Here is a 13,467-nt window from a genome sequence, read left to right on the forward strand (position 1 = left end):
GTTTCTAATTCGTACACGTTAGTTCTATAATAAAAACAATTAGAAACTCGTGAAAAAAGTTGAATGAATAAATCTTATCTTGTACGTCGAGTTTAACTTGTAACAAATTAAGGTCATCATGGTGTAGGGTAAAGTGAAAAATGGTACATTAATCATAATCGACTTAAGTTATGCAATAATGTTGGTTACGTTAAGTATTATAAATAGCAATATTATTAATAGTATTATTTTATCACGCTTATATTACGTTTAAAGATCACCGATTTAAATGTTAAAGCCTACCGCTGTAATAGAAAATTATAGTTTATCTAGGCGTTACTTCCTTTGTATTATACAACCCTTATTTGATTTTCATTTATTCTAGAAAAATAATTGGGTTATAGCATGGTTTTTGGTATTTATCAATAAAATATAAGATAGTGTTTATACTACTTCAGCCGAATTCCGAAAGGGAAGTTAAGTACAAATCAAAAACATGCGATAAATTTAACACATCTAGTTGTATAAGCATATTATAATTAACGCGAATACTTAACGGTCCACCGAGAACTTGAAAATGAGACAGAGATAAAGACAACACTCGACATTTGTAATCGAAAAATTACCAGCAGGAGAGGGTTGGCGAGCACAAACAGACGACGATCAATAGGTGTACAAAATATAAAGGCAGTTTTCTCTTCCACTGGATTCCTTATAGTACATTATCTTCACGGTATTCTTGTTTTGTCTTAAATTCTTAAAAAAAGTCTCTTAACACCGCGCACTTCCCTCCCTCTTTGCAAAGAGTTATAACGAGAAGAAAATCCTTGTCGAGGAGCGCGGCGGAAATTGTAAGTAATTATTCAAGTTTTGAATAAGTAAAATTTACTATATTTTAATTTTAAGAAAAACCGCCGAAGCGTAATTTTCTCAGGCTCGTTTGAATCACATTTAATTAGATCGACCCGTTGATTTGATGAGGTTAAAACAGTAAAGGACGTCTATTACATATAAATATTACATTACTAACTAATCGATTATTATCAAAGAGCGGGGCGCTCTTTTAAAACATTACGTGCGTGTATATATATATATATATACAAATATATATAGATGATATATTTGATGATAAATGGAATATGTATATATTTTTTTACATAATAACATGCACAGAATAAAATATGTCGACCGATAAGACACGGCAAACCGATATTGAACCGTTAAATATATTATAATACGTTACCTATAATGTCCGACTCATAATACACATGTATCTATATAACACAGACCATTCACATAATATATTACACATACACCTATAGAGGACACATGCGACAAAATATAATATGATAACCGATTCACCGGAGCACCACTTTGGTTCGAAGGAACACGTCGAAAACTAAACCTAAGTTAGTTGCCGCATTAAAAACGTATATGTTTGACCTTTGACACGACGACAACAATTATTCAACTGTGACTTACACGCACACACACACACAAAGTAGTAAAACTAATGGAGTTGCCGTACCTAACGTTCCACAAGTAAAAATTGAATATTTAATAACCAACTCTATCGTTGACTGGGTTATGTGTATCTGGTTCAAAAACTCGAATTTGTTATCTTGAAATTGTTTTCCATAAAATTTAAAACGCGTTTGTTTATTATTCACCTATATATGTAAAGTGTAAACTACAATTGCTGAATTAACGTTTACCTAAAAAAATAACAATTCGGAATCACTTTAAAAAACTTGTATAGAAAGTAATTTTAAGTTCATAAGGTGATGCTTTAAACTGTCGATAAAAGGAAACGTATAAAATGTCGCTAATACGGGTTATTAAAAGCAAAAATAAGTTATAGATTCTTTTTTGATACATACAGTTACGGTCTTAGGTAAAAAAAAAAAAGCTGACTGTATCAAAATCAATACAATATAATATTTTAATACGATTGTTTTGTCAAGCGGAATTGGATCCAAAATAGGTTGAGGTTTAGAGTTAAGCCTAAGAGCGAGTAAATGCGACTTAACTCTTTGAATAAAATCTATGTACATAATATTCAACCGTTGCCAACGTTTAGAAAAAATACATACGCGGTTATAATATTTGTAGCTATAAAATGTTATTATTGTAAAATGTTCTATTTTTTGAAAATTATTCAAATTATTTTTACACTTAACAACGTCAACTGAACAGTTAATAGTCAAACCTGCGAACGAAAATTAAATCAAGATAATCGTGTCATAGTTCTTATCATGTACGACTGCACATTCATTAACAACAAAAAGTACCTGCCTAAAACGACATACACGTAGAAATAGGAATTTATATTAAATATAATGTCGTTTGAAAACTAAAATGTCTAAATTTTCTATACAGAGTTAAAGTTTCTGAAAGATAATTCTATTCGTGATCATTTTTCTTTTTCGTTACTAAGAATAACTTTTAAACAATAAACACAAAGGAGCGTTTTTTTAACAATGTAAAGCATATTATAACAGTATGTGAAAATAATACAATCACATTTTACAACAAAATTAGATAGGCTCTTTTTGTTTGAAAATTTTTAAAATCGAACTCAAAATTCACAGTTTAAATTGTTATTTTTTCAAAGTTTTCTGTGCTATTATACTGTTACGGGCTACCTAACCTTTTATAACTAGTTACACATTTAGACTATAATAATATCTAAATAAAAAAAACTAAATCTTAATGTTATTTTAATATATATGATTTTTATTTTCATATTGATCATTAGTATCGACAGCTACGTACATCAGCTTACTATTATATACAATGAGATGGTGAAAAATTATGATACTAATACTAATTACTATGATAAAAATAATAGAACTTAAATTATAGTTAGTAAGGTACATGGGTATCTCTAATGAATTGTATGGTGTAATTATACTCTTATAGTCTAATTTCCTATATTCATCTCAAATTGTCGGTATTAAGTGTTTCCATCTAAATAAAAAAATAGGTTTGGCTAGAAGCGTATTACAGGAATTTGTTTTCAGATATCTTCCAAGATTTGACCAAGGTAGATAATCCGACAAAAGTAATTTTTCACTTTAATTTCTAAGTTAAGTTCCTAAGTTATATTTGATCGGCCCTAGACATTGATTAAGCAACAGAAACTCCTCTAAATATTCGATTGATACTTGATAGTCATTACTTATTTTCTTGTACATTTTTAGATTCCCGGTTTGGCTAATTAAAAATCGTTACTTTGATCTTATTTATTTTAAACCATTTATTTTGCCATCTATTAATTTTTTAAATATTTTATTATTTCAATGTGTATAGTTTATTAATTTTTGGCACTAGATTTGTCTAATTATATCCGTTCTTGCTTTAACGTGGCTTATAATTTATTATATCTCTATTTAAGATCATCTTTAATGGTGATTTTAAATAGGAAAATAAATCACAGGTACCTTTGAGAGGCCCCCCGGCTCCCACTTATTTTTTAGTCAAATGATTTAGACCACGGTAAGATAAGGTTTGAGTACTACAATGGGTTGCTGATATTTACCAGAAGTATTAAAATATAACCTACCTGATAATTAGTAGTTTAGTTATTTTTCCTTGGTCATTTTTTATTTTACTACCGTTTTTCTTAGTGATTAAAGCAAAAACAACCAAGCCGGAACGATTTCTTAAAATTTGTGTTGCAGAAGAGATAATTCAATAAAAACATCTTTTTCCTTTTTTTTTTAATGAAAAGAGCTTTTATTAATAAAAACCTTGTACAATCGCCACAGAGTAGACCAAAAGCTTATAAAATTACTAAGGGAAACAAGAGCGCTCGCGGGTGAAAATTCAGGAGGGGGCGCCTATGATTTTGTAATAGATTTTACAAATTTGGGATATTAGTTATACATTTTTTTAACATATAGCCAAGGTAGGAAGGGTAGTTGTCCTCTCCTGCCCTACCTGTGGTCGCCCTTGAAGGGAAAGCTTATTTATAAAATAATAGTTAAAGTGCTAGCGATGCCCTCGTCAATTCGTGTATAAAACTTTTACTAAGTTCAGGTTAGGGTCATCCACGCAATCGCACAGAAAGAAGAATTATTATCATCGATAGCGTGCGTGACACAAGCCTTCCACGAAACTTATTTAATACAATTAATATGAATCTAATTTTTTTTATCGAATTTCTATTATTATACGTAATAATTTTGTAGAGAAAAATCGATTGGAGTGTGGGAAATAGAAGATATGGTTTTGGACAGTAAAAAACTAAAATAGGCGGGGTAGTCTATATGTTTATTTATCTCAACCACGACCTTCGCAGTTTTAAACTATCTACCTGTACACACATTGCGTATATTGGAGTAAATTGCACACCAATAAAAGTTATCAAAGTTCATGTGAATTATTTTAGTAACAAAATAATACAAATAATGTAATATACGTTGTATAAATATAATAGTGAACCTTGTAACCTGTGCAAGGTTTATATTATCTTAAGAAGCCACTGACACGAAGATGTGTATGTGTGTGTGTGATGATACACTGTGTATTTTTTTATATTAAAAAATTCAAATAATTCAAATGATATTCAGATACACTGTCAATGTCAATATAATTTACCTTCCCTCCGGGACAACCGCAAAGAGGACCGCGATAGTGTCGCACCTATAAATAAACAAACGATTGAAGTCGATGTAAAAAGTCCAGTGTTATTTCAATTTTTCAAAAACCTTACAGAATTGTATTGTTTCTGCAACATACAATCGGTCGAGATGACAGTATAGGTTGATATTTAATCGTTTTTGTTGTCGTCAAATGAAAAGAAAAAGAAAATATGTCGGTACTTAACACTAATCGACTGTTAAGCGTGATCATAATTATTAGCATTATATTTTGAATATAAATAATCAATGTCATTAGTTATCGGAAAATAAAAGGTACCTACGTCATTCAATCGGACAAATAAAATAAAAACATTTAAGACTGATAACACTTTCTATGAGTAAAATAGATTAACTCGTTAAACGACCGAACAGTTAACACCGTGATTCCATTAAATCGATGCACGAACGATAACCTGCAGGCTCAGGGTCTTAAGTATCTAAAGTTATATAGTAAATGCGTATAAGTACACAATTATTATATTTTTACCACCATTTATTTGTTTACAAAACCCTTTTTCTCCATCCTCAAGCCGTAGCCTGAAATTGAGTGCAACTTAAAAAAGTGATTTATAAAACTCAATTATAAAAGTGTAGGTACTAATAATGTATGTTATTCGGAGAAAACCTAATGTATCCTTATATTATAAATGCTTCTTTTGAATTATAAATAGGTTCTACGTTTAAGTTTTATCACAAATATTTCTAAGAAGTTAATATCGAAACTGAAAAAAGTCTTAAATTATTATGTAAATGTTGATATTTCAACTTTTGGGGGATGATGAGCATTGGTTGATTGCCATTCCTCATAGGCTCATACATTTTAAATGTTATATGCAAAAATAATGAGTAATAAATATACTTTAAAATCATATTTACTAATAGTCATTAGACTTTTGTATCGGCAGTATTTTGTTTTACTTAAATAATTATTTAATGTTAAATGTATAACCACAAAGTTATTTTCGGAAAATGTAGATATTTATCCAAAATAAATTAAAATTATCAAGTAAAAATTGCAGTGTAAAACGTAGAAGCTTTTTTTTATTATTTTTTAAGGAAAACCCTTTTTTCATATTATGTCTACAACGGTTATGCATTCTACATGCAATTCTACAAAATCCTTTCAGAATAAAGTTTTTATATAATCGTTACATTTATTCGTGTTATTTTTTTATACCTCAACTCCATTTTCTGTATTATAAAAATATGGAAAATGCAATTTTAAAAACAGATTTATCAATATAAATATAACTCATAAAGTACTAATAACTTATTCTTATTGTAATACATTTTTTATACCATTCGTCTATCACTACAAACGTGAAAATATAAAAATCTGTACTACTATTTAAATAATTTACATAGTATGTAATGTAAATTATGTAAGTACACTTAAGAAAAACTAAGTTAAACTATCAGTTAAAAAGCTTACGACTATAGATTATTTTTTCTAAAAAACAAAGAATTACATTTTTCTAAAATCTATTACTATTAACATTTATACATTTTGAATTTTAAAGAGTATTAAAGTCAATATTTAAATTTGAAGCACGATAGTATACACCTTAAGCCTTAATTTTTATTTTGTGTAAAATCAAAAATAAATTAAATCTACCACGAGCTAAAAGATTTTTAAATACAAAATTACACTTCAATTTAAATTTTAAAACATTATTTCTGTTAAAAAGCCACTGACTTTTAGATCTATATAAGTCAATATAGGTTAAAAAAAATTACATTACCCATTTCAAAGGAATTGTCGGGTTTCCTGTGTATCCAGTTAGATGTTATTCCGTTTTTAACTTAAATCACGCACATTGAAAACAAATTATAAAAAGTACACCACAAGCTCAGTTGCGAATTTGTGTTACTAAACACTAAAGGTCAATAATAATAAACGATAATTCACTGACTTTATCATGCAAACCGTAGAGGTCGTGAAGGAGGGACTCAAAGTCACCCGATTTATCAGTTACGGCCAGTGAACGGATTAGGTGTTTCATTTTTTATGACCTCAGAGTAAACCTTTGAATGCAGATCATAGCAAATCGTTATTTCTTATTTTTTTTACAAGCATAGTCACAGTTGAATTATAATATATTTTAGAACTACATTAAAATTAAATTAACTTTTAATGTTAAAAGCATACCTATTGCATATAAAAAAATTAAGAATGTATGGTCAAGAATTTTTTATTTTAAATATAACGAAATACTAAAAGTTATTTTGGAGATCATTACTTAAGATTTTTTTTTAATTGTGCAACAAAATATTATAATTTGTTGATGATAATTTATCGAGATATTTTAATAGCATATAAATTGTATTGTAATGGTATACTGGTAACTTTTAAAGTTTAAAAACTTTAAAAATAATTGTTCTACAAATGTAATTTAAATTTTTTTTAGGATAAAGAGCAATGCCATTCACGAAAACCTAGAGTATTTACTTACATCAATTAAATACTTTACAGTTGTTTAATTTTAAAAGATGACGACCACCAATGGTATGGGGAAGTAAGACTTTCCTAAGTGAATGTGGGATAAAAAACAAACACACTGGGTTCGAGGAGGTCACAGGTTTTCAAAAATACTAGCTGAATGTGACCAAATCGCTTTCAAATAAACGCTTCGGTGCGAATCTGTAGATGGTAGAAATATAAAAATCAATAAAAGCATGGTAATGACAATAATGTGCTTATAATTGTATTTTAAGTATAAAGGTTGTTAATATTAGGGTTGGTCTGTCTATAATAATAATTTGTTACTGCTGTAACTCATATCGTAATTAACAATATTATGAAAATAGTTTTTAAATACCTATGTATTGATTTACTCACACATAGTGATTGACTATAGTCAGTGTAATATTTCCCTTTTATTTGGGTTTTCTTAAAGAGGACGCTAGTCGTTACCGACCCGTAATTTGTAGTATAAAGTAACAATAAGGTTTGCACAAATGAATGTTGTAAAGGCTGTAATAGTTCTAAATTCAACAATTTTCATAGAAAAATAGAGGAGAATATTATCTATGCTGAACTGAGGCATTTTTGTATAGATCGAATATTTTTTCTGTGAATTTTGAGATTTTTGAAAGTTGTAATTTTTTCTATAGAAATAACTGAGACTGACTAACAAAAAAATATAGTAACTTATAAAGAATCCTCATAACTGTATTAATAAGTATACACTATAATATTAAGTTCTAAACAAACATTTTGCATAAAATTACATTAACTTTATCCAAATGAAATGATTTGTCTATCGATATTTGAGAAAATTGTATAAGTCTACTCACTCTGCCTACTCTAGATTTACCTAGTCCAAAGAAAATTCCATACAAATGAATATAATTAAATTTCAGAGTGGTTTTTGTTGTTTTGAAAAAAAAAAATTGTTAATTAACATTATCGTGTAAAGAATAAATTGTGTAATGAAAAATAACTCGTTAAGTTAATGAGAGTTATTACAACTTAATAATAAAATATACATGTTTAACTCGTTAATGCTCAGCTTTGCTTTTCTGAAAACCCGTCTATTTTCTCCGCTATACGGAAAAACATTGAATTATGGATATAATATGTTTTTCGTTATTTCCTTAAATTAGCTACCTACCTAAATAAACTCCATGTAATCAATGATTTGAAATCCACATTCAATGTTGTTGGTATAAAGTATAGACAAGAGATCATTTTAGTTAATAATTCGACAATAACCGGTCGAAAAATTAAAATAGTTTAGATTCACAGCCGCGAACAAGTCGCGCGAAACACGCTAGATTTGTTTGCCATTGATTGACATTATTTCACGACATAAAAAAAAACGTGTATCAAATTTCGGTTGTGTGTCCAGCTCAAAACATATCAAATCAATGTATTTTGAAGAGGTGCGGGCTAGGGAAGTTCAAATCTTTCTATTTATACACTTCTTCGGGCTCTAAAAATGTTAGCAACCAATTAGGCACAGCCTACGAGTAACTTTATTAAATTTTACCGAAACTCTGATGATATATTCTAGTAGAGTAGTCTATGATATAAAACCTTTTTTTTTTGTTAAATGGCAAGCACGTCTCGCCTATCATAGTTATTGCAGGATAAAAATTGCCCTTTTAATGAAATACTGCAAATACTTGGACTATAAATAATTAATATATAATTCACACAAAAAAATTTACAAAAACGCTTAGAAATTGTAATTGATATTGAGAAATACCTTTTAATCGAATTCCTCAGAACATTGGTAACTGTTCTCCTCCCCTCCCCCAAACACACAAAAAAGCTTTAAGACATACCAACAATGGTCGGTTAGGAACGTAAACAAAATTTTTTTTCGCAATGCTTTTGTGTAAACATTGTTATGTAAATTCGATTAGACTATATAATTTCTCCTATTGTGTACTTAGTTTACAAATAATAACAAAAACAAATGATCTGTTCCAATTTTTTTTTTTTGGGATTCCAGTATACTAATGTTGTTGTAATGTACACATGTAATTTAAATTGTATACATATAAACAAGACGCCAGAGTGGAATGCGACCACTATATTATTATATTCTACTGGTCTGTTCTCTTTGCTCGCCTTGGAGTTTATACGTGGTTATAGTATATTTTGAATGCGTTGGAAATCTGAAAGTTGTTCCAAATTACTGCGATATACATTTTGATTGGCGTCACGCACATTGACATTGAAAAAAAACTCTTCGACACGCAATGTTTTGAGTGCCTTTATCTACTACAATTGTAGTATACCTTAACAAACAAAACTTTAATTTGGTAAATTTACTAATTGTAGTCTAAGTAGAAAAAAATTGGCCGCCGATCTCAGGGAGTATGATAATGTCACTAGTTCGATATCATAGACCTATAGGCTATAAAAGGTATACCTATTGATAATAATAGGTCTATGTTCGATTTACTTACTATTAAGTAATCCTATATCACTTTCGCTATTCAGGCAGGATTAATTGAACGCAAACTTTGCAAAGGAAAACAAACATAATATATAATTACATTACATCCATTAGAACCGATTTTAAGCCTGTACACTTAGAACAACACTATCGTAACGTTTTCGGTTTAAAATTTGTTAATGATAATTTTTTTCGCAACGGTTTTATTAGGGGAGGGATTGAAAGAACATTTGAACCTTGTTAACAATGTTTACTTTTTTACTTTATCTTCATTCACTGATCGGAAGTGTCAATAAAACTTTCGGCGAATACGAGTTTAAAGTGGCTTACATAATTTAATGAATATGTGAATCATACGCTCTCTAGAATGAGTATGTTTAAAAAAAAAAAATCAGTGTACGTCCGACTTGTGTGTAATAATTTATTGCTATGTAATTTATACCTATATACGCGTGTCCGATTCACATTACAGTGTTATTTCTATACACATTAACCATTTGTGTTGTACTCGACGTGTCTGGTAGTTTTTTTTTAAGTCCAAAATAGTTACTTTTATGCGATCCACTAACCCAATTTCGCATCATTCGGTCCCGCAAAAAAATGTCAAGTGACATTTCCCGCTTTTCTACATTCTCGTCAAGTGGAAATGCGCGTTTACTTAATTCCGAATACAATTTAAAAGTCTTCGGAAAGTCCTCGTTCGTCATCATAAAAACACAATGGAATAGATTTATAAGAGAAAACCCCCACACGAAAATCAGCTGATGGGTCGTAGCTAGGCAATAAAATGTATCTGCAGTCATAATATTTAATTGTTAATCAACTACAAAATGTCAAATGGATTTTAATGTTGGTATAGGAGTAGTTGTATTCATCACTGTTTTACTGTACTCCACTTATTACATTTTTAATTCAAAAGTAATGTAACTAATTATATAATTTCACTGATTAAAGATACCCAGTAAGTTTGTTCAATTATTTCAGTGTAATGGTGTTATGAGCCATATAGATTTCACTTTTTTGGGAAACACAAATAATCGACTATGGTCAAACAATTACTATAATTTGGACAAAGTGAAAATGAATATACCATTGTAAATAATTTTATAATTTTTACATTAATGTGTTGCAAGCCTTGGGTAAAAATGCAAACATTTTATATATTATTTGAATAATTTTTACAGTGCTTTAGTCCATTTATCAAATTTGGTAGTTTACAAACAATTGAATGAATTAGGTAAAATTCTCAATCAATTGAAAAACGAAATAATATTAAGTAAAGAAAAACCAATACAAGTGGTGAATAATAATTCAAGTAAATTGCACGCAATGTAAGTTATAAATATTTATTCAGTTATCCAAATATAAGCTTGCATCAACACATAAGTATATTATATATTTTATTTTAGAAAAGTCAGGCAATGTTTATTAGCTCAACAAACTACTAATTTACCAACAAAAAAAAATCAACCATCGATTTTACGTCCAAATGCAGTCCGTATTATAAAGGCAATAGCATTTTTCTACAAAAACATGTAACCAAAAATGTCAAAAAACACAAAGAAAATTTTAGTTATGTCACAATCTTTAGTGAAATCTATAATGTTTGTCCATACAATTTTTTAAACAAATATATTTTATTAAGAAAAACAAACAATAATGTTTTACCGTTAATATTTATTATGATCAAATATTAAGAACAACAAGTGTGTTTTATTAATATCCTAGAATTATTTACACATACTAGTATACTAGTTTTATAAAGTTAAAGTAAATAGGTAAGAGAGATCAACGTAGATTGATTTAGAGGTAGGGGTAGACCAAAGAAGTGGGTAGATGATTATACTCTATTCTAAATAAGAATAAACCATCGCAGAAACTAAAACGTGTTACTACTGGCTACGCAGGCAAATTTCATACTTGGAGAGAATTTGGTTGGCCAACCCCATTTGTATGGTAAGTAAGCAAAAAAGGGTTTTTTGTAGAGTCACTATTAAAATATAATAGAGCTGACCAAAAGCTCTTATCTAGACTTTTTTCTAAAAAAAAATGTTCTAATATATAATGCTGATATAAAAACGATCACCGATTCAATATTTTATTTCTACAGATCAAAGGAACGATATGAAAAATCCTTCCTATTGGTTCATAACCTGATATCCAATATACCTACAAACTGATATAAATCATGTAACATATCAAAGCATCTTGCATTTTTGCAAGGTCGATTAATTAACTTCTAATAAATCTAAAAATAGCATTATATTTATAACTATTATTACTGCATACACACCAATATCAGTCGACATTAATACAAGTTATTGGTTTTGGCTCGGCTCTAGAAATAAATGAAATATAAATAACTCACTGCAAATCATTTTAGTTTATAGTTAGTATATTTAGTTTAAACATAATAGTATTTAAAGCTACTTTCAATTATTAAGTAGCATTTTTATTTATAAACTTGTTGAAAAAATGAATTAATGGACGCCAATAAATAAAATATTTTACTTAACATTTTGTTACCTTAAATTGGACACTTTAATAAGGGCCTATAGGAAATTTGCTTCAAAGTAGTCTCCCCCCACGGTCAAAGTTCTTTAACATTAATTAGGTTTTTTTATTTTAATCATACATAGTTAGATTTGTATAGCGTGTTCAGGTAAACCTTTTAGAATATTTTATTAACATTTATATAATACAACATAATATGAGATTTAATCTACCTTATGGATACAGTCCTAGAGTTTACGGGATCTCTAAATAAATTCATTATTTCTCTTTAAAACTTTTACCCAAACAAGAACCTAGCCAGTTTTTATTTCCTGTCTGGGCAACATTAGTAGTTTAGTGGTTGGCATTTTCACCCAGGATGTATGTTACAATACATACTTAATCAGTCAAATTGAGACCACTAATTTATTTTATATAAACAGCTTTAGCAATTTTAATTTTAATTTTACCAAAATTAATTGTAGCTTAGAGATTGATAACATAAATTATGTTGGGAGTCGTTTAATAAGAAAAAAACCTGATTCTATGTTAACAAATGTCATTTGAGAACAGAATTTTAAAATCAAAAAATACAAATTTGAACCAACAGCATGATTCACCTTTTCTTAATACCTTTGCCATATTGATTATTATACACCACATATTTGAATAGACCGAATAAAATTAACAAGTTAAATTAAAAATTTAAATTAATTCAATACTGATCAAAACATTAATAATATTGTTATAAATATTGGTATAGAAAAAAATGTACACAAAAAGATCAAAGTCTGAACTTATTGTTTTATCTGAAGCATTACCGTAGGTGTTTCAAAAGTCCAACATTTAAATCAACAAACTAAAGACCAGCACATTAATTTGGTAAGTACTAAGTTAGGAGAGATTTTGAATGTAAACACTTTGTTGACAATTATTTTTTAGTATTGATCATTGATTAACAACTAATTACATGTTAATGATCACGTATAATTGACCAATGACTTACCTGAAGGGTAGACTTTTTCTTGATTCTTTTGTGCAATTTTCTTTTAGGATCTGAAGTCAAGTCAATTCAACTTTGTTTCCGTTGGAAGAACACGTTTAACATGTCGTTTAAAACAACTGTTGGCTACTTTAGTTTGACGAGTGAAATTAAAAAGGACATACAATCGACGAACTGGACGAATGGTAACGATTTAAACATAATAGAACGAAAATAAACAAAACTTAAGTTAGGTAGTATCAACTAGACAGGATGTCTACAACGTACAACTAATACAAGACATGCTAGTCAATACACCATAACAAAAAGTTGAACTTGAGAAATAAGAAGATTCATAACCTCTAATCAATCGGCGGCTACGGCGGCGGCCACCACTACAACGCAGCAACTGTGATAACCATGAAAAATGATAAGGTGAACAACGTTCGGCATAATA

The 13,467-nt window shown here is 28.8% G+C and overlaps 1 protein-coding gene and 1 long non-coding RNA gene across 4 annotated transcripts in view; one reads left to right on the forward strand and one right to left on the reverse strand.

Annotated features, from left to right (window-relative positions):
- The window catches only part of LOC126836545 (acetyl-CoA carboxylase), a 47,531-nt gene extending 34,162 nt beyond the window's left edge, over positions 1 to 13,369 (reverse strand). Inside the window, exon 1 of one of the 3 annotated variants that reach the window (XM_050570058.1) lies at positions 13,035 to 13,369. Coding sequence is in view for 1 of the 3 variants with exons in the window: in XM_050570057.1 (XP_050426014.1) it covers positions 6,368 to 6,371 (4 nt within the window). In the remaining 2 variants the exon portion in view is untranslated. Of the gene's footprint in view, positions 1 to 1,222; positions 1,356 to 6,367; positions 6,510 to 13,034 lie in introns of those variants that run through there. The other 2 variants (XM_050570057.1, XM_050570060.1) reach the window with 2 other exon arrangements.
- Positions 10,532 to 11,109, forward strand: LOC126836546 (uncharacterized). Its single transcript, XR_007685340.1, has 3 exons — positions 10,532 to 10,629; positions 10,720 to 10,866; positions 10,945 to 11,109. It is a non-coding gene; the product is annotated as an uncharacterized LOC126836546 (long non-coding RNA).
- Positions 13,370 to 13,467: the final 98 nt, after the last annotated feature.

This window comes from Adelges cooleyi, unplaced genomic scaffold, assembly GCF_023614345.1.
Source record: "Adelges cooleyi isolate 19-005CV unplaced genomic scaffold, UGA_ACOO_1.1 ACOO_flye_CR_arks_rails_tigmint_CR_PRNA_247, whole genome shotgun sequence".
NCBI lineage: Eukaryota > Metazoa > Arthropoda > Insecta > Hemiptera > Adelgidae > Adelges > Adelges cooleyi.